General features: G+C 40.5%; 1 protein-coding gene across 1 annotated transcript in view; it reads right to left on the bottom strand.

The window, feature by feature from the left end:
- Nucleotides 1–14811, bottom strand: part of LOC145342452 (V-set and immunoglobulin domain-containing protein 1-like) — a 35815-nt gene extending 21004 nt beyond the window's left edge. The window contains exons 1-3 of the mRNA XM_080188016.1: nucleotides 14698–14811; nucleotides 1478–1641; nucleotides 334–477 (exon numbers count right to left, since the gene is read on the bottom strand). Coding sequence (XP_080044142.1) covers nucleotides 334–477; nucleotides 1478–1641; nucleotides 14698–14746 — 357 coding nt within the window. The 5' untranslated portion in view covers nucleotides 14747–14811. The remainder of the gene's footprint in view (nucleotides 1–333; nucleotides 478–1477; nucleotides 1642–14697) is intronic.
- Nucleotides 14812–21551: the final 6740 nt, after the last annotated feature.

Genomic DNA, 21551 nt, shown 5'->3' with positions numbered 1-21551 from the left:
CCTGTCCAGTTCTTATTTGGCAAAAGTAGACACCTAACCTGAAGTCAGTGACTGTGAAATGAAGTTTATTTTTACAGGTGACACAGTTAAAGTGAAGCTCGAGTTAGTATCATCTTTCCACGGTATTGGAAACCTGTTTGCGGTTATTGTTTCAAGATATTTTTGTTCTTATCTCCTCATGGGCATGTAAGTCAGCTGACTTAGAAAACATCATAACTGTGCATATTTTACACATAAATTGCACATCTTGTGGACTTGACATTCAAAATGGAGAGCTGTTTATGTACATCGTTCCGTATTGTGGTCTGTGCATCACACAGAGACAGAACTTACCTTGAAATGCCAGCTACACAATCCTCGTCTATCAAGTATGTGTATCGTCCTGGGGCAATGCATCACGCTGCTCTCATCCACATTGTAACCAGTCGGACAGGAGGTCTGCTGGATTTGGTAGAAATGTGCTGGTTGGATAGCTGACTAAGTAAAAGCTTACATTTTGTCAGGCTATACTAGTAAAGATCCCACTTTATGTGGATTTAGATCAATTGATTGAGACTGCTAAAGGTTCAAACTGGTCATGGCTATGTACTAGTCTTGATCTCACTTGCTCAATAACTTGGGACTTAAGACACAAATGTCCAGGCTCTGATAGCTTCCACCCTCATTATTGAAAAAAACAGGCTGGAAATTGCACGTCATAATCTTTCAAAGCTTTCTTGATTTGGGAATCATGCCTCTGATTATAAAATTGAAAATGGAATATGCTTTTGAATTTAGAAAGTTTATAAATGATGTGATTGTAATTATAGAAAAAAATTGTTGAAGTTGATACAGAAGCTAGAATTTTACCGCCATGGGAATCAGAGCGGGCAAGGGGCAAACAATGGAAAAGTCCATTGACTTTGGGTGGGATTTTACAGTTTCAGGATAGGCGAGGCCATAAAATCCCACCGAGCGTGTCTATTTCCTTTAGCTGAGTGAGTACAATGGGGGACGATCTTAAAATGAGAGAGCGATTCAGGAGTGAAATCAGGAATTATAAGGATGAAAATCTGAAATTGTCGCCCCCTGAAATCTGTGGGTGTTGGGTCAATCTAAATGTTCAAGACAGGTTATTAGGCACGTTATTATTAAATGAGGGCTTCAAGGAATATAGATCAAAGGCAGAAAATTGTAGTGAATCTAGATCTCAATCATTATCTTACTGAATATCAGAATAGACTCGAGGGGCTGAATGATCTACACCTGGTCCCACTTTCCTATGTGACTCAATATTTGGGACCATCTAGCCGAAAGTCCTCCTCCTTCTCCTTTCATGGACATTTAAGTGACACACTGGCTTCCAAATAATACCGCGCTACTGCGATCCTGGATTATCCAGTGGAGTTAGGAGCACAGATTACATTGCTCCCAATCTGGCTACACTGATGATAGCAGGGCTGTGAATGTTCTACCACAATGTTATGAAATGGAATACCTGCACCCGATTCTTGGTGGTGCTTCCAAGGAAAGTCCACTGGATGTTCAGGTTAGACAAGCTCGTCTGCGTAGTTGTGTATGTACATTGCAAAGTGACACTCTCTCCTTCCAATGCATTCAAATGGCTGTCCTTCACCGTCACCTCAACAGCAAACACATGTCCTGAGAAACAAGCAGATTCAGAGATGATCAGGAGATCTTTGCTGCTAAATCAAATTAACACATTTATGTCATGTAGATTGTATGATAATACATAAAACAGATGGGGAATCTGTAATGCATTGTTCACACATAGAACCATAAAATATTATAAATATTCCTGTAGAAGATGCCCATTCACCAAATATGCACTGTATTGAAGCAATGAACCCTATAGGCATTAGTTTGACTAACCCCATAGTTTTAGTACTCTGATGGACGCCTGAGCTCTCAGACAAGAGTAACTAATTAACCTGTTCAAACGTCTAGGCCCCAGGGAAAACACTATTTGATTGACAGCTCCTGATCTGTGCTGTCAATTTCACAATGTTTATTTACACAGGATAAAAAGATTTCAAGTGCTTGCAGTTTATGCTGTCAATACTTCAAAGGATCTGGATGATTGACACTTTAATTGGCTTCTGACAAAAAGCAGCATTTTTTAAGAAACTGGAAAGTTGTCATTGAATGGCTTTTTTTTAAAAAGAGCTTTATAAAAAACTTATCCTACTGATATCATAGCAGTTCATTATTCGAGACAAGATAAGGTGGGCATAGATTTTGATGAGTGTATCATGGCACTACACTTGTTTAGCTCAAATAAATCATTTCAATCAAAATCAACATGAACCATCATTGAAACAGCAAAAGCTTTCATTGACAGCAGTGTGCTGATTCAGATACCTGCCTGAATATTGGCTTACATCATTATATTCCACTGCCCTGTGAATTTAATACTCAGAAAATAAAGATCAATGTGTCTGTTACGGTAATGACATCCTGCACAGTCAGAAACCACAAAATATGGCAACAATTGGTCAGTACGGACCAGAAAATGTAGGTAACATTATTTAGAAGACGGAGTTGGGAGGTCAACTTGAATACCTCTATTGTACTGGTGGCAGTGACCAAACCTGGACTTCTGGGTCTATATTTTCTCGCCCCGCCCACCACAGTGGGCAGGATATGGACCATGTAACAGTCTCTTGACCTCAGGTGGGACTTTCCAGCTCTGGGGTGAGTGTGGCCGAAAAATCCCATCCCTGGCGTCTGTGGCTCAGTACTGAACTGGCTGTGAAATCAGCCAGAGTCATCAGGTTCTTCGGTGAGAAAAAATGTAACACTTTAAATGGAGGAAAAGAAAAGGGAAAAGATCCAATAATTTCCCAGCAGCTGTGGCTACACAGAGTTGCTGGCTCAGAGAGGCTCTTTATGCCAAGTGTTACACAACTCTGATTTATGCTTTCAGTCTTGCAAAGATGCTAACTGCAGTTGTTCAGAGTTCTAGGACAGATAGGCAAATTTACAGCAATATTGATCAACTGTTCAGGGGCTAGGAAATTGAGGAATAGCTTATACAACACACCAATCCAATTGCAGGGGACTGATAGCTGGGGTATAATGTATACAATGATACAGTATAATTTATACTGGATTGGCTAGACTGAGGAGTGACAAATTAACTCATAAGGATAACTGATCAGTTGGTCAGCATTTTATGCAGTAGATTGATCAAATGTTCAGGAACTGAAGAAGAAACTTAACACAGTGAATTGATCAGCTGCTGTGACATTGGAGAAGTGAAAGATCTTGAGCGGTTCATTTTATATGAGTACTAGTTAGGGTGGAAGAGTTAATTGTGTTGCTGCATATGGTTAGTCTTCAACAAAGCAGGAATAAAAGAAACAGTACTGAAATAAATCTCACACAGAAACAGTTTTTGTCAGACTATTATTCAGTAGAGTATGGTGCATGTCTGTGCTTGAACAGCAAAATAGTGACAGTGCAATTTTACATTTTATTCTGAGATTTGTCACTCAACTTCAGACTATACAAATGTACAAATGAGGATGAACAGGCCATTCGGCCCCTCAAGCCTGGTCCATCATTCAATAAGATCATGGCTGAACTAATGGTGGTCTCTTCATCCCCTTCTTAAATGGGAGACTCCTGATTTTTAATCTGTACCCCTTAGTTTTGGTTTCTCCCACAAGAAGAATCAATCTTACAGCATCCATTCTGTCAAGCCCTCTCAGAAACTTGTGGCCGGAATTCTCCAACCTTGCTCCGGTCCTTCTGCAGTGAACGGAGATTTGATGAGCACCAAATTCGCCAGCAGGGGTGTGTCAATTTTTGGCCTAAATGTTTCAATGAGATCACCTCTCATTCTTTTAAATTCCAATGGATACAGACTCAACTTACCTAACTCTCTAATCCCAGGGAACAGCCAAGTGAACCTACTCTGAACTGCTTCTAATGTAGTTATGTCCTTTCTTAAATAAGGAGATGTACACTGTGTTCCAGATGTGGGCTCACCAATGGCCCAGATAACTGTAGTAAGATCTCTCTATTTTCAGATTCCATTCCCCATACCACAACTAATAACATTCCATTTGCCTTCCCAATCACTTGTTGTAACCACACACTGACTTTTTGTGATTCATGTATAAACACACTCAGATCCCTCTGCATTTGAGTTGAAAGTAAAATTTACTTATTAATCACAAGCAAGACTTACACTAATGAAGTGTAATGCAATGAAGTTACTGTGAAATTCCCCTAGTCGCCACAGTCTGGTGCCTGTTCGGGTCAATGCACCCAACCAGCACATCTTTCAGAATGTGGGAGGAAACTGGTGTACCCTGAGGAAGCCCACATAGACACGGGGAGAACGTGCAAACTCCACACTGACCCAAGCCAAGAATCAAACCTGGGTCCCTGGTGCTATGAAGTGACAATGCTAACCATTGTGCTAACCATGCCATCCCTGTGCTGCAATTTCTCACCATTTATAATGTACTGTTTTTCTATTCTTCCTGCCAAAGTGGACAAGTTTATATCTTCAACATTATAGTCCATTTGCCAATTTTTCCCACTCACTTAACCTATTTACAACATGGTTCAGACTCAGATGTCTTCTTCACAATTTACTTTTCTACCTATCTTCATGTCATTGGCAAATTTAGCAATTAATCCCTTCATCCAAATCATTGATATTCATTGTAAGTGGCACTGATTGCTGCGGCACTCCACTGGTTACATATTGCCCACACAACTTTTTCTTATTCTGTCATGTGATGCAAGTGGGATGCGGGCATCTCGGGAAAGGCCAGCATTTGTTGCCCATCCCTAGTAGCCTATGAAATGGCTCAGCAAGTCACTCAGCTCAGATGAAAATTAAGAGACAAACACTGTGAATCTGGAGTCACAGAAAGGTTAGAGTGGGTAAGGATAGCAGATTTCCTTTCCTAAAGGACATTAATGAACTAATGGGTTTTCCAACAATCGATGCTAGTTTCATGGTCGTGATCACTGAGACTAGGTTTCAATTTAAATTCCACGAGCTACCATGATGAAATGTGAATCCATGCCCCCGAACTTTCACCTAGCCCTGTGGTTTACTAGTTCAATGCCTACTCTTTGTATCTTGTTAATTAAACAATTCTCTGTCCATGCTAATATGTTATCCCTCACACCATAAGCTCTTACTTTGTGTAGCAACCTTTGATGTGGCATCTTGTCAAATACCTTCTGGAAATCTAAGTACATCCATAGGTTCCCCTTTATCCACCTTGACAGTAACTTCCTCAAAGAACCCTAATAAATTAGACCATTCCAAACACCATTTCCCTTTCACAAAATCTTTCATAAGCAAGTCACTCAAGACAAGCTCTTGGAATCTGCTGTCTACGTTGTCAGAATTCAGTTTCTTTTAACAACTGAGTTGTGACTAACCTCCTTGAGGTTGAAATCATTCTGGCTATTATGCAATTCAATGGAAGTTGGGAATGAAGTTACCCCTCAATGATAATCTGATAGCTGAACTGAAATATAAGAACAATATTGATGATTGACCAGACAAGTGGGTTCACTAATAGAACTTACAGGGGCAGACCCAGCATAAAAGATTTGAATTGTTTCTATTTGGTCACGAATAACCCTAGGACCTATAGCCCTAAAGGAGATTGTTCCAGTTGAACAAGAAATGGGAAGGTTACAAGACTTAATTATAAGCTGTGCATATTTAGGAATTATTTAGCCTTGGCTCTGTCAATCTTAAAATTAAAGTCTCTGTATACAGGTAAAGGGAATGTACCACGTGAGATACTGTGTACACTATAGTGTACAGCAAAATTTCTACAGCTCTAGGTTTCCCAATCAGGAGAGTTAAACATTCTACACTTCTTAGATACCCAACCAAAATCTGAAGAAAAGCTGATTCCCATTAGCTCAGTCATTCAATGTTTTAACTTCTACCAACTGGAGGAGGGGAGAGAGTTCTTACACAGAATCTCTCATTTTAACAGTCTGTTACTGTAAAAGCAAAGTCAGTGTGCAGGTGCAGCATGTAAGAAAAAAGTCAAATAAGATGTTGGCATTTATTGCAAAGGGACCGGAGTATAAAAGCAGAGAAGTGTTGTCGCAATTGTATAGGATACTGGTGAGACTACATCTGAAGTATTGCACCCAGTTTTGGTCTCCATCTTTGAGGAAGGACGTGTTGGCATTGGACGCAACTCAAGGGAGGTTCAGCAAATTGATTTCAGAGATGAATGACACATGAGGAGAGCTTAAACCGTTTGGGCTTATACTGGCTGGAGTTTAGAAAAATGAGAGCGGATCTGGTCGAGGTATATAAAATTTTAAAAAAGATTGATAAAGTAAATGTTGACCAATTTTTTTCCTGTTGTGGGGCAAACTAGAACAAGAGGTCACAGGTATAGGTTGAGAGGTGGCAGATTTAAAACTGAGATGAGGAGGAACTACTTCTCACAGAGATGAAACTCAGTGCTCCATGGTGCGGTTCAGTCTGAATCATTACATGATTTCAAGGAGATAGGTATATTTATAATTAATAAAAGGGATAAGAGGATTTGGGGAACAGGTGGGGAAGTGGATTTGAGACCAGGGAGAGATCAGCTATTATCTGATTGAAGAGCAGAGCAAGGCTCAAAAGGCTGAACTTGTCTACTTCTGCTCCTAATTCCTACGTACCTTTAAGAGACAGAGTAATGAAATGCTGCTTTTGTCTTTATCTTGGACACATGTGTAATTTACACAAAATTGGTCTGATTGGTCTGCTGCAAAATAGCATGATGTTTGACTCAGCTGCTCAAGGGCATTAAAGTACAAGTCTAAAAAATCCCCTGCTCTCTTCCTGGAAATTTCACACAGCAGGACGGAATGCAAATTCTGAAACTGATATTACTTCACACAAACCAAGTGATCCTAGTGTTCACCGGCAGAAAGCAGAGTGAAGAAGAGCAGCTTGTAATAAAAGCAGTTTTCCTTTCCATGTTTGACATCATAATGTGCCGCAATGTCTACACTTGGAAGCTGTGGCTACTGTTTCTTAGTAATTAATCCATAGATTGAAAACATCTTTTACGCAACGTGAATCATTTTAGCATTCAGTAATTGGATCTTTGTTCATGTGTTTGGGAGTGAGCTTCTTATTTGCACTTGTGGGCCTGGCCTCAGATATGCAGCTTTTGCAATGCAAACCTCAATCACTAGTATTTTTTTACCAAGGTGCACCATGTATGTAACCTTAGCAAATTTCAGATATGAAGCCACTCCCTGTGAACCTTCCCACACAATATAATGCAAGTAACAACCAGAGGAGGTTTCACTCCAGGACATTGTGTCTTTCACCTCCCCCAGAAAGGTAGACAGACAAAAAAAAGTAGTAGGTTCTCTGGATAGAGATACAGCAAGATCCAAATGTTGTTGCAGTTGCTGACTTAAAATCACTGCTCTAGTTATTTCTAAATGCATTCAGTTATGTATAAGTACATTTGGAGTTTTGTTCAGTAGAACTTCAGCTGCATATGCCCTGAAAATGTAACATTGACTTCCTGAAACACTTCACTGCCACATTTTCTCCGTCAAGCTATTTCCAGCATGTTATTTCTGTAATGCTATTTCCTATTATACCATCTCAGTCACATTATTTCCATCACACCAATTTGTTTGTAATGCTAAAATTCGCTGTTTCAGACTATTACTTTTCTGCTTGGCTTGTTCTTTCCACGTAACTCATTCCAGGATTTGTACCTTCAGTCCCTGGAATTCTGGTTTAAACTGCGTTCTCTACCTGATTCCTGTAAGGACCAGCTACTTATCCAACTTATCCAAAGAGACTTTGCTGTCTCTCTCCATGCCATGTGTCAGCTACTACCTGATACCCTCTCCACTCTCAACCCTCTGGCAGTTTGCAACCTGCCTCCTCCCTTCAAGCTGATGTCTCCATCCTACTCCATATCTGTTGCTGCCACTTCTTCCCACGCTTCCTTTTCCTGCTCCTGTATGTCCAAGAAGTCAATACTTTGTTACAATCCCAGACAACACAATAGTGAGAAACTATATTATCTCCGACAGTCAGGAGTCCTTTTGGGTAGAGTTGAGAAATACCAAGGGGCAAAAAACATTAGTGGGTATCATATATAGACCCCCAAGTTGCTGTGGTGTTGTTGGGAATGGCATTAAACACGAAATTAGAGATGCATGTGACAAGGGAATTTCGATGATCATGGGTGATTTTAATCTGCACATGGATTGGCCAATCAAGTTAGCCACAATGCCATAGATGAGGAATTCCTGGAGTGTATACGGGATGTTTTCTTGACCAATGTGTGGAGGAACCAACTAGAGAGCAGGCCATTTTAGACTGGGCACTGTGTAATGAGAAGGAAATCGTTGCCAATCTAGTTGTACGAGACCCCATGGGGATGAATGACCATAACATGATAAAATTTTTTATCAAGGTGAAGAGTGAAGTATTTGATTCATAAAAAGGATGCTGATTCTTAATATAGGAAACTATGAGTTGGCCTTAATAGATTGGGCAGAGTTACTTAAAGAGATGACAGTGGATAGGCAGTGGCAAACCTTCAAGGAATACATGGAGGAATTGCAGCAACTGTTAATTCCTGTCTGGCACAAAAGCAAAATGGATAAGAGGGCCAATCCATGGCTTACAAAGGAAATTAGAGAGAGTATCCAATCCAAGGAAGAAGCATACAGATTGGCCAACAAAATTAATAAGTCTGAGGATTAGGAGGAGTTTCAAATTCAGCAAAAAAGGACCAAGGGATTGATTGAGAAAGGGAAAATACAGTATGAAAGTAAGCTTGCAGGGAATATAATGAGTGCTGCAAAGAGTTTATTTCGATACATAAAGAGAAAGAGGTTGATGAAGACAAATGTATGTCCCCTACAGACTGAAATGGGGTAATGTATAATGGTAGACAAAGAAATGACTGAGCAACTGAATACATACTTCACAAAAGAGGACACAAATCAGATGCCAGAAATGTTGGAGAATGCAAGATTTAGTGAGAGGGAAGGAGATCAATATTAGAAGAGAAATGATGCTGGGAAAATTGATGGGATTGAAGGTGGATAAATCCCCAGGGCCTGATAATCTGCATCCCAGAGTACTTAAGGAAGTGGCTTTAGAAATAGTGGATGCATTGGTGGTCATCTTCCAGGGTGCTAAAGACTTGGGAACAGTCCCAACAGATTGGACGGTAAAGAACAAAGAACAAAGAAAATTACAGCACAGGAACAGGCCCTTCGGCCTTCCAAGCCTACACCGACCAAGCTGCCCAACTTAACTAAAACCCCCTACCCTTCCAGAGACCATATCCCTCTATTCCCATCCTATTCATGTACGTCAAGACGTCCCTTAAAAGTCACTATCCACTTGCACTACCTCCTCCAGCAACAAGTTCCTGGCACCCACTACTCCCTGTGTAAAAAATTTGCTCTGTACATCTCCTCTAAATCCTGCCCTTTGCACCTTAAACCTGTGGCCCCTAGTAATTGATTCTTCCACTCTGGGAAAAAGCTTCTGACTATCCACTCTGTCCATGCTTCTCATAATCTTGTAGACTTCTATCAGGTCTCCCCTCAACCTCTGTTGCTTCAGTGAGAATAAACCAAGTTTCTCCAACCTCTTCTCATATCTAATGCCCTCCAATATAGGCAACATCCTGGTAAATTTTTTCTGTACCCTCTCCAAAGCCTCCACATCCTTCTGATAGTGTGGCAACCAGAACTGAACACTATATTCCAAGTGCGACCTAACTAAGTTTTTATAAAGCTGCAACATGACGTGCCAATTTTTAAACTCAGTACCCCGGCCGATGAAGGCAAGTATGCCGTACGCCTTCTTGATGACCTTCTCCACCTGCATTGTCACTTTCAGGGACCTGTGTACCTGTACACCCAGATCCCTTTGCTTATTCATACTCTTAAGGGTTCTGTCTGTAAATTTCCTATTTGTATTAGACCTTCCAAAATGCAATACCTTACATTTGCTAATGTTCAAAATATTAGCAAGGAGATAGAGAGAAAACATGGAATTATAGACCAGCAAGCTTAACATCGGTAGTGGGGAAAATTCTAGAATCCATTATCAAGAATTTTATAGCAGAGCATTTAGAAAGCAGTGGCAGGATTAGACAGAGTCAGCATGGATTTATGAAGGTGCTTGACAAATCTGTTGGAATTCTTTGAAGATGTAACTAGCAGAGCTGACAAGGAGGAGCCAGTCGATGTGGTATAGTTGGACTTTCAGAAAACGTTTGGAAAGTCCTGCATAAGAGATTATCGTACAAGATTAAAGCACATGGGATTGGGAAACGTGTATTGAAATGAATAGAAAACTGGTTGGCAGAGAGGAAACAAAAAGTAGGAATTAATGGGTGCTTTTCAAATTGGATCAAAAGACCATAACTTTTATTTTTTTTAGAAAATGTGGAGGAACAGAGTCATAATACCATTACTTAGCTTTAATGAGAGAAAATAAATTAAACATGAAAGGTTGGATTATGATACAATGCTCCTGTAAACCCCACACTCCCCCCCCGCCACCCCTCCCCACCACCCACACCTTGGCTTCACAAATATACACAGATTTTAAGGTTAATATGGATTGCAAAGCAAATCTTAAACCACAATGGTCTCAGTAGCACAAAGTCCCTTTAATCACACAGACTGTTCATGTGAAAATGCACACTCCAATAATATCTGTGGATTTCTCTTCAGAATTGCCCCAGGTGATTGTCACATGAGAGTTTCCAAATTCCACTCCCAGAAAAAAACACTTTAAAATTGTCTTTCACAACATATCAGCAGTTTGCATTCTGAAATCCATTCCAGCTTTTCCAAATGATTATATACAAACAAAGTTTTCGCTCCACTTTCAAAAATGAATCCAGTATCTAGGGATTTCAACTCCCTTTAGAATTTCTTTGTTCAAACTGCTATACAAACTGTTCATAATTGCTTCAATTCTCGATTCACAGACTCTATTAAAATGGCCTCAATTTTTGGATTTACCTTTGAAGTCTGCTTTTCCACTTTAGCTCTGGTGACTACAGCTGTCTCCCATTTGAATTCTCCTCTGAACAATACCTTGGTCACTGTTCTCTTAACTGCAGTCTTTTTAAGACATGCTTTCTATCCCAATTACGTGGTTTTCTGAACTGTATCTGGTTACTTAGGAAGAATGTCTCTCTGCAGCTCCCTTGTCCTATCCAGCTTCTCCTGGCAGAATTAAGAGCTGTTCATTCTCTGGTGTCCTTCATCTATATCCAGCTACAAAAAATCCAAAAAAACTTTCTACCTTAAAAGGCCCCGAGTTGCACAGCAACCATTGTTACTTCTGCTAGTCTATTTACTCTTCATGCCATAACCTTCTCTAAGCACAATAGAAACACAGGTGGAACTGAACCAACCCCATACAAACAACCAAATTTGTGCAGCATGTAAAACTACAGGCACAGAAAAATTACATTAAATCCACTTAAAACTATGCCATGTTTCTAATGTTTAGCAATACAAATATAAATCCTGTCCTCAGATCACGCCAGATATCGCAGTCTGGTTTTTTCATAGTGCAGAAATAGTGACATGAGCAATTTTCTACATTTAGGCAATGATTGCCATTAATTATGCAAAGTGAGTCATGCATTTAAATATATGGCAACATCCAAATCTCCCAAATTAGGAAAAACCTTCTTCAGTAACAACCTGCATTTATTTATAACAAAATGCCCCACATGTTTCACAAGTACATTACCAAACAAACTTTGACACTGTATGAAATGACACAAAACTTTGTCAAAGTGATAGGTTTTCACAAACATCCTAAAGGAAAAATAAAGAGGACAAGAGGCAGAAAGGTTTGAGGAGGGTATTCTGGAGTTTAGAGTCTTGTCAGCTGAAGATACAGCATTGATAGAGTGATTAAAATGAGGGTGTTCTACAAGCCAGAATGGAAGGTCTGGAGGAGATTACAGGGACAGAGAAAGGATGAGTCCATGGATGGAGCTGAAAGCCAGGATGAGAATTTAAAAATGGAGGCATTGCTTAACAGAAAGCCAGTGTAGATCACTGAACACAGGGTGATAAGGGGTCAGAACTAGGTACAGGTTAATAAAATACTATGACTGAGGTCAATGTGACCCATGAGGTTGTCCATTCATATCGTAGCATCCCACTCTTACACCATTCAGAATCACAAAGCACCACTCTTACCCCTCTTTAATTCCAAAATTCTCTGCTTCTCAGACTTCATGCAGAATCCAGATGTATCTCCTGACATTACCAAACCATACAACATTTCCCTCTGTATTATTACATAGCACTGATCTTCCTTACCATCTGCCTGTGTATCCTCAACTTTAGAACAATATATAAAATTAAAACAAAATATAATAATAATCAAAGAAACTGATATACGGATGAAAACTTCTTCACACATTTGCATAAACAATTGTTTCTTGCAATTTTCCCACATGACAAATTGTTCTGTATGACCATGTTATAGAGAGAAAAAGATGGGCAAGTGAAGTATTCCACAAATGAAAGGATAGAAGTTCAGGAATAGTAAGTTATTGTTCTTGATCTGACCCGCAATGGCTAAGTGCATTAATGCACTAACGGCATTAGTGTAGTTGTGCATATATATTGACTTCCCTCGCACCCTCCCAGCCAGGGCATGAAGACAATAAAGAAAGAAAAGAAATTTAAAATGTAGAGAATGTTTCTTCTCCAACATGAATCAGGTTAATAGTAGCCATTGATTTGTCTTATCTTACGCAAGGATATTTTGGCCTTGGAGGGAGTGCAGAGGAGGTTTACTAGGCTGATACCAGAGTTGAGGGGGTTGAGCTATGAGGGGAGGCTGAATAAACTAGGCTTGTACTCGTTAGAGTTTAGAAGAATGAGGGGAGATCTCATTGAGACGTATAAGATGATGAATGGGATGGATAGGATAGAGGTGGAGAGACTCTTCCCGCTCAAAAAAGACAGTAGGACTAGAGGGCACAGCCTCAAGATAAAGGGGGGGCAGTTTAGAACAGAGTTGAGGAGGAACTTCTTCACTCAAAGGGTGGTGAATCTCTGGAATTTTCTGCCCATTGAAGTGGTGGAGGCTGCCTCGCTAAATATTTTTAAGACCCGGGTTGATGGGTTTTTGATAAGTGAGGGGATTAAGGGTTATGGGGAGAGGGCGGGAATGTGGAACTGAGTCACGACAGATCAGCCATGATCTTATTGAATGGCGGGGCAGGCTCGAAGGGCTAGATGGCCTACTCCTGCTCCTATTTCTTATGTTCTTATGTTCTTATTTCTTATCTTTTTCCTCATAAATTTAATCATTACAACAGCAACTTATAAATAAAAGTCTTTTGAACTGACAGAATTGAAACAATGGAACATTTGTAAAGATTAGGGATACTTCCTTATAAAGCCCATATAGAACATATGAGACGTATAAGATGATGAATGGGATGGATAGGATAGAGTTGGAGAGACTCTTCCCGCTCAGAAAGGATAGTAGGACTAGGGGGCACAGCCTCAAGATAAAGCGGGGGGGGGCAGTTTAGAATGGAGTTGAGGAGGAACTTCTTCACTCAAAGGGTGGTGAATCTCTGGAATTCTCTGCCCATTGAGGTGGTGGAGGCTGCCTCGCTAAATATTTTTAAGACGCGGGTTGATGGGTTTTTGATAAGCGAGGGGATTAAGGGTTATGGGGAGAGGGCGGGAATGTGGAACTGAGCCACGACAGATCAGCCATGATCTTATTGAATGGCGGGGCAGGCTCGAAGGGCTGGATGGCCTACTTCTGCTCCTATTTCTTATGTTCTTATGTTCTTAGAACAAATGATTGGGAACCCTTAACCTTGCCTCCTATCTTCTGCACCTCAAAAAAAATCTTAGATCTTATTAGCTGCTGAGCTATTCTAGCATCAGTCTCTATCTGATAAATCCTATTTTTTTGTTCTTTTTATTAAGGCTCTTAAATGTCAAGGCTTATGGTACAGGAAAACACCAATGTTGAACGATAATCATGGCAGTAATATTTGCCTTAGTGTTAGTTGGTCATCTCGATCATTTTTGTTTAACATCCAGCATTGACTCAGAACACAGCCTGATTTCAAATAGCTTGGCTTGAATCAAAATAGAAACATTGCCTTCAAGGTGTCCTAGGTAGAGTGAGGGAGCACAATGCCTATTACATGGGGAAAACAAAAAGACACTCTGAACAAAAAGCAGAGCGAGCACTTTCTTGTTAAAATGAGCCACCGTTGTCACCTCTTTGTCCCCTTAAGATCATATTCATGCAGCTTGAGATTTAACAAGAAAAATTAGATACAGCACATTTCTATTTTAAAGGACAATAAATAAACATTTATTGTCTATAATTTTTAATTACAAGCTGCTCCTTCAATTTTTTATTTTTACTAATCAAATTAAGGTCTCAGAGCAATTGTACAAAATCAGCGACCATGAAGGATCAGAAATCATGAAAATCGCGTAACTCAGAAGAGTGATGCTTTTGAATTCATTGAAATGTTTTACATGATGGCGAACTTACTTGGCAGAAAGCAGCATCTTTTGTAACTTATGAGAAAAATAGCCAAACACATAGCCCACAAATGCGCAGATTTCATACCGTCCATTATTCAAATCAAGACACACAATAAAACTATTTTCTCCACTTACCTGTAAATCCAATTAAAGTCATTAACAATTGCAAGCTGACTTTCAACATTTTTGTGTTAATTGGAACCACAAAATAGCAAGGAGCAGAACGATCTGGTTGCTTGTCCTTCTCGATCAGCACTACAGTCGGTTTGCACTGGAAATGTTGGTTTCAATCATTTATCATTCTTGATCTGCATGACAAACATACGTCTCATTTTCCGGGGTGTGTATGTGTTTTATTTTCCCAATTGTAGACATCCGGTCATGTTTGTGTTGGTTGAACACTTGCTGTGTTTCCAGATTTTATTTCCATTAGTATTAAACTTCACACTGACTGAAGTTATTGGCTGGCTGTTGTCCAACAAATCTGTATACATCTCTCCAACAATAGACTCAAATCTAGTTCATTTATATAACACTGAGCTAATGATAATTAGCTCAATTAATAATGGACAGCTGGTCTGTCATAAGAGAAGAGATTTTGTCGGTTAGGATTGTATTCATTGGAGTTTAGAAGAGTGAGAGGGGATCTCATAGAAACTTAAACAATTCTAACAGGATTAGACAGGGTAGATTCAGAAAGAATGTTCTCGATAGTGGGTGAGTCCAGAAGTAGCGGTCATAGTTTGAGCATAAGCGGTAAATTCTTTAGGGCTGAGGTGAGGAGAAATTTCTTCACCCAGAGAGTGGTGAGTCTGTGGAATTCACTACCACAGAAAGTAGTTGAGGCCAAAATGTTGTGTGATTTCAAGAGGAAATCAGATATAGTTCTTGGTGCTAAAGGGATTAAGGGATATGGGGGAAAGGCAGGATCAGGGTATTGATGAATTTGATGATCAGCTGTGATCAAAATGAATGGTGGAGCAGGCTCGAGGGGCCAAATGGCCTACTTCATCAGTGTTTCTGTGTTTCTATAGTGTCGTTTTGGGTGAGGGTTGTTTCTCTTCCCGCACTAAGTGGTACACAAGGCAAGTTTTCATCTGTTCCCATAGCGAGGGTTTTCATGGAACAGGTCACAAGCCTGAAGCCAGGGGCTGACAGCTTGAGGGGCAGCATTCCAAAGTAAGAATAGCTGACCAGGAGTCTTTCCTGGCTCTTACTGCCTGCCATTGGTAGTGTCAGAAGGATTTTGCAGGTTGATACTTAACCTTTTGGCCATGTTATGAATGCACCTTCCTTAGCCATCAAGTCCTGGGTGCAATTCAAATCTGGAGCTTCTGGCTCAGAGACAGGGTCACAATCCATTGCGCCACAAAATCTCTGGATAAGGTAGCCTTTTTTAAACTCTTCCTCCCTCTCCTTCACACCTGTGAGCTTAGATATTTAGTTGGCATATTTAGTTAACCCAGAAAGGTGTTACTGTCATGCCCAATCTTGTTCTTACTCAAAATCTACTCTTTCTGGGAACAACAACCAGATAACAATCAGGACTGGAAACCCTGACCTAGACTTAACCCTGACTTAGTCCAATAATGACATTGCAAATCCTACCCCAACCAAAATTAATGAACTCAGCGTACATTAGAAATCAAAACTAGGACCTTCCTATTCAAATGGTTCATTACCATACATTTTCATACATCTACTCACTACGGAACAGATTAGCAACTTTTTTTAGGCTGAAGAATTATGCCGATCGGGGTGGCGCAAGACCACTCGAAGAGCTCAAAACATGAAATAAGAAAAGACCATTCAGCCCATTACATCAATTCCTTCCAAAGACCACTCCCCAAATGAGGAAGGTTGTGAGTCATTGATATGGACGTTCCTTACAGTTGCTCCCACACAAACATCATTACCTCACCACAAGTGCAGCAGGATACCTGTTTATTTTGTGTAAATAGAATCTCCACTGAGTAAGTAAGGCCAGTTCTGAAGCATTACCAGCCTTTGACTCACCCTAACCAAAGAGGGTAAAGCTAACTACAGATAGACTTCAAAGTGAAAACATATAGTCTCCTCCAGTGCTTTGGTGAAGATGACTGCATCTTGTTGCTTGGCTAGTCTTTGGAATAACTCTCTGAATTTTGGCATAAGTCCGCAGTTCATTTTTAATTTGGAAACTTTAATTCTAATCAAAAAAGCCAATTCAAATTAAGCCTAACCATGGTCCCCACATGAGAGGCAAACAAGAGCTAAGCTGATAAAACAAGACATTGCATCCCATCTTGGGCTTGATCAATCAAGATCCAAGGTGACAGGATGAGGCATTGTACTCCCTCCCAGGCTTCATCTAATGCTTCATCTTAGCCAAAAGGCCAAGATGGCTTTGAAAAATTGCATCAGGAAATGCCTTGGTTTAATCTTATTGACTAATCTGATCCTTTACTCTATCCAAGCATGGACAAACTACCATTGCAGGTGTCAGCACTCCCCAAGTGCAATGGGCTTGCCTTGTCTCCTGCCTGATCATTGTTTCACCCCTGCTGACTATTAAGGAGAGGACTCTGCAGGGTCCACAGGGTTGGGAGCATTGTGCCTTTGTTACATCAAATGCTTAGGTCAATGTTATGTAGTCTATCTGTTTTTTGTCTTATTAGATTTTCTCATAATGGTTTGTTTGGACATTTGAAAGTCCAGTTAAGAGTCAACCACATTACTGTCCATTTGAAGCCACATTTTGGTGAGAAGATTACCTTCCCTAAAGGAATCGGGTGAATTTGATGGCTTTTCACAAAAAAGCAGCAACTTTGCCGTCACCATTACTGGTGCAAGTCTTTTATTCTAGACCAATTTAATTATTTGAATTTAAGTTCCTCAACTTGCATGGTGTAATTTCAACTTCAGATCTTTAGTTCTGTAAGAAAACCATTATGCTAACATGCCCTGATGTGGAGATGCTGGCATTGAACTGGGGTAAGCACAGGAAGTAGTCCCTCAACACTAGGTTAAAGTCCAGCAGGTTTATTTAGTAGCAGGAGCTTTCAGAGCACTGCTCCTTCTTCAGGCGAGTGAAGAGTTTTGCTCACAAACAGGGCCTATATAGACACAAACTCAACAACAAGATAATGGTTGGAATGCAAGTCTTAACAGGTAATCAAGTCTTTACAGGTACAGACAATGTGAGTGGAGAGAGGGTTAAGCAAAGGTTAAAGAGGTGTGTATTGTCTCCAGCCAGGGCAGTTAGTGAGCTTTTACAAACCCAGGCAAGTCGTGAGAGTTACAGATAGAGCAACATGAACTCAAGATCCTGGTTGAGGCCGTCCTCATGTGTGCGGAACTTGGTTATCAGTTTCTGCTCAATGATTCTGCATTATCTTATGTCATGAAGGCTGCCTTGGAGAACGCTTACCCGAAGATCAGAGGCTGAATGCCCGTGACCGCTGAAATGTTCCCCAACAGGAAGGGAACACTCCTGCCTGGTGATTGGTGAGCGGAGTCCATTCACCTGTTGTCGTAGTGTCTGCCCTACTATACAATTCACTTCCGAATTTCACCCCTCCTTGCTCGCCACTGAATCTTGCCAGATGCTGCATTTGTCTGGACACCTGATTAAGGCAAGTAGATCAGGTTTAGCTATGTTCCATGTTGAACAGTTTGTGAACACTTTAGGATTTGAGCTCTTTCGTGAAGAAAATTCACCAGTGAGTTCCCAGAAGGATTCAGAATCATAGACAGCAGAAGGTATTAGTTTGAAGAGTTGTGTAGGAATTGTACAAAAAAATCACAGAACAGTCAGAAATAACATTTTATAAAGGAGATATCACAATTCTTATTTGTAATAATCTCAGTTCACCAGTTAGTTAAATAACTTTAGTGTTTATTTATGTGAAACCATAATGCAGAGGCTTGCAGCCTCACAGCTGCCAGTCAGTTCCCGAGAAGGGTCCGGATGGAGACCGGAGCCCACCAAAATGATCCCCCACCCTGCTCCCCAATTGGCTCCCCAGATCATGTGACCCTTACTGTGCTGATGGATCCTTAAAGGGACACTCACCACATTATTAAAAGCTTTTAACTTTTTTTTCCTTTATTTCTGAAGAACACATCATACATACAATAAGATACAGTATATCTGCTTGTTGCAGCAAGGGGAAATGACAATTACCAAAAGATGTTGGCACAAGACAAGAGCTAGTTTATTAACCTGTCATGCAGGTTAAACACCTGATACTATGGAGAGGCCACATTTATAGAAAACAGCATGGTTCCCATTCCCATTTCAATCAATCAATCCAAAGCTTCAAATATCTTTGGGGTCCTGTCAGAATTAGTTGATTGTATTCAGTTGTTCCCAATGAATATAAAAACTACATTAAATGGAGCCATATGTTGTCTTTGTGGCGCGATTGGCTAGCACATTCGGATGGTGCTTCGATCCCACCCAGGGATGACATGCAATCATCTTTGGGCGGCACGGTGGCACAGTGGGTAGTACTGCTGCCTCACAGTGCCAGGGACCCGGGTTCAATTCAGGCCTCGAGCCACTGTCTGTGTGGAATTTGCACATTCTCCCCGTGTCTTTGTGGGTTTCCTCCGGGTGCTCCAGTTTCCTCCCACACTCCAAAGATGTGCGGGTTAGGTTGATTGGCCATGGTAAATTGACCCTAGTGTCAGGGTGATTAGCAAGGTAAATAAGTGGGGTTACAGGAATAGGGCCTGAGTGGGATTGTGGTCAGTGCAGACTCAATGGGCTGAATGGCCTCCTTCGGCACTGTAGCGATTCTATGATTCTATGATTCATATTTCACACTGACAATTGGTGGTAATTTTAGACAGTATTTCAAAAAAGCTGCTAAATACACATAGACGCTTACAGATACGAAGGTGAATGCAGTAACGTGCACACAGGTAGATGTCAGTTGAGAACGGGCTGACTTGTAATTCCACTTACAGTTAAATAGACAGGCAACATTTGCTGACACACTTTAAAATGAAGAATGGTCAAATTGGTGAGGAAATGGAGGCAATTGGTATGCATGCGAGTGGGACAGGAATTAACTCCTGTAGGAGAATATAATGGGGATAAATGGATATTAAATATTAACTTCAAATCTAGTGGCAAGGAACTTGCTCCCTTCAAAACCAAAGAAGACTTGTACAATCTGTTGGAAGAATTTTTAAAAATCCGAGGGACTTGGTTCTTTGTAGAGGTTTAACAATAGATTCCGCCCAACCAGTATCTGAGTGACTCACATCTTGATTATTACAAAGCGAAGCCTTACCCAGGTTTAATTGAAACTGTGACAAGTGGCACCTGGAACCATTTTTTTAAATCAGGAAACCAAATATGACTCACTTAAAACGAACATAGAAGAAAATAATTAGTGCCCGACCACTCCCTTCTTCACCTCTGACTCAGCTGTGCACTCTAGAGTTATTTCAGTTAAATGAGGGTTGGTCCTACAAGCAGTCCCCAAGGAAATTACAACAGGTGTTTTAAGGTGTAGTATGTGTATAACAATTGTTACAAGTCGGACACTCTCCACAGCTTTTTAGATATAATTAGCCTCCATGAGCAAGTATATACTTTCTATGAATAAAAACTTAATCCAGCATATAAAGTAACCAGGACATAAAGGTCCAGGAATGAATTAACATTTTAGGGTGGCACAATGGTTAACACTGCGCCTCACGGTGCCAGGGATCTGGGTTCGAATCCCGGCTTGGTGAATGTGTGGAGTTTGCTCATTCACCCCGTGTCTGCGTGAATTTTCTCCTGGTGTTCTGATTTCCTCCCACCATCCAAAAATGTGCGGGATAGGTTGATTGAGCATGTTAAATTGCTCCTTAGTGTTAGGGATATTAGTAAGGTAATGTGTGGGGTTACAGGGATAGGGCCTGGGTGGAATTGTTGTCAGTGCAGGCTGTATGGGCTGAATGGCCTTCTCCTACACATTTTCCTGTTAGAAGCATGAAAAGGACACTATTCAGCACATCACGTCTGTGCCAGCTCTTTGAAAAATCCACCCTTTCCCCATGGTCCTGTAAATCCTTTCTCTTCAATATTTATCCAAATTGCTTTTGGAAGTTATTATTGAATCTGCTTCCACGCCCTTTCAGGCAGTGCATTTCCACTCATAACAAACCCACCGCTTTAAAACATGTTCCTCATCTTGCCTCTCATTATTTTGCCACTGTGTCCTTTGAGGGTTATTGATCCCTGCTGTTCAAAACAATTTACTCCTTATCAACACCCTTCATGATTTTGTATAGCCCAGCACACCTGTTTTCACCCTCAAATCTAAGGAGACCTGAAATATTGTGGCTAATGCCTTCACTCTCTCTTCCTTCAGCTGTCTCAGATGTATCCTACCAGGATTAGGTGATGAGTGCTGCTAACTATTTAAGTACATGTTCTGTCTATTTTTATCTATTCCAACTTCTAACAGATGCACAAGTATTCACTTAGTACCACAGCCATCTGCCTCTGTATGATTCCCTTCCTGGCCATTTATCAGCCTCACCAGAATTTTTACTGTAAGGTATATGGCACTAGGAGAGAAGATGGGCACTAAGGATGGTCAGTGTAAGGGAGTGTTTATTACGTCATTACATCCTTATATCATCAGCATAATCTAGAAACATATTACAATTGTTTTCCCTTTTTGGAGAAGTATTTTTGGTATTTTTTTCTTCTTGAATGAAATCAACAAATCAAATTTAGAAACTAGCTTACAATGTCTTCCTGATTGTTTCATGGGTTTTGCTGTAGGGTTAGGTTTTAAAGAAGGTCCTATTTCTCTCTCAGAAATTGGTACTTTGGACACTGAAAACTGAACAGTTTCACATGCTGGCATGAACCTGTGATCTTGTTTTGGTTCATCCCTTGCTGGGATCATGTAACCTGCATGAACATTTCTCACCTTAGAAACCACAGAAACCATAGAAAATTTACAGCTCAGAAACAGGCCTTTTGGCCCTTCTTGTCT

The sequence above is a fragment of the Carcharhinus amblyrhynchos genome, chromosome 4 (genome assembly GCF_965287045.1).
Source record: "Carcharhinus amblyrhynchos chromosome 4, sCarAmb.v2.hapA, whole genome shotgun sequence".
In the NCBI taxonomy this organism is placed as follows: Eukaryota; Metazoa; Chordata; class Chondrichthyes; order Carcharhiniformes; family Carcharhinidae; genus Carcharhinus; species Carcharhinus amblyrhynchos.
The sequence above is the reverse complement of the archived record's forward strand: the minus strand, read 5'-3'. Positions and strand labels throughout refer to the sequence as shown.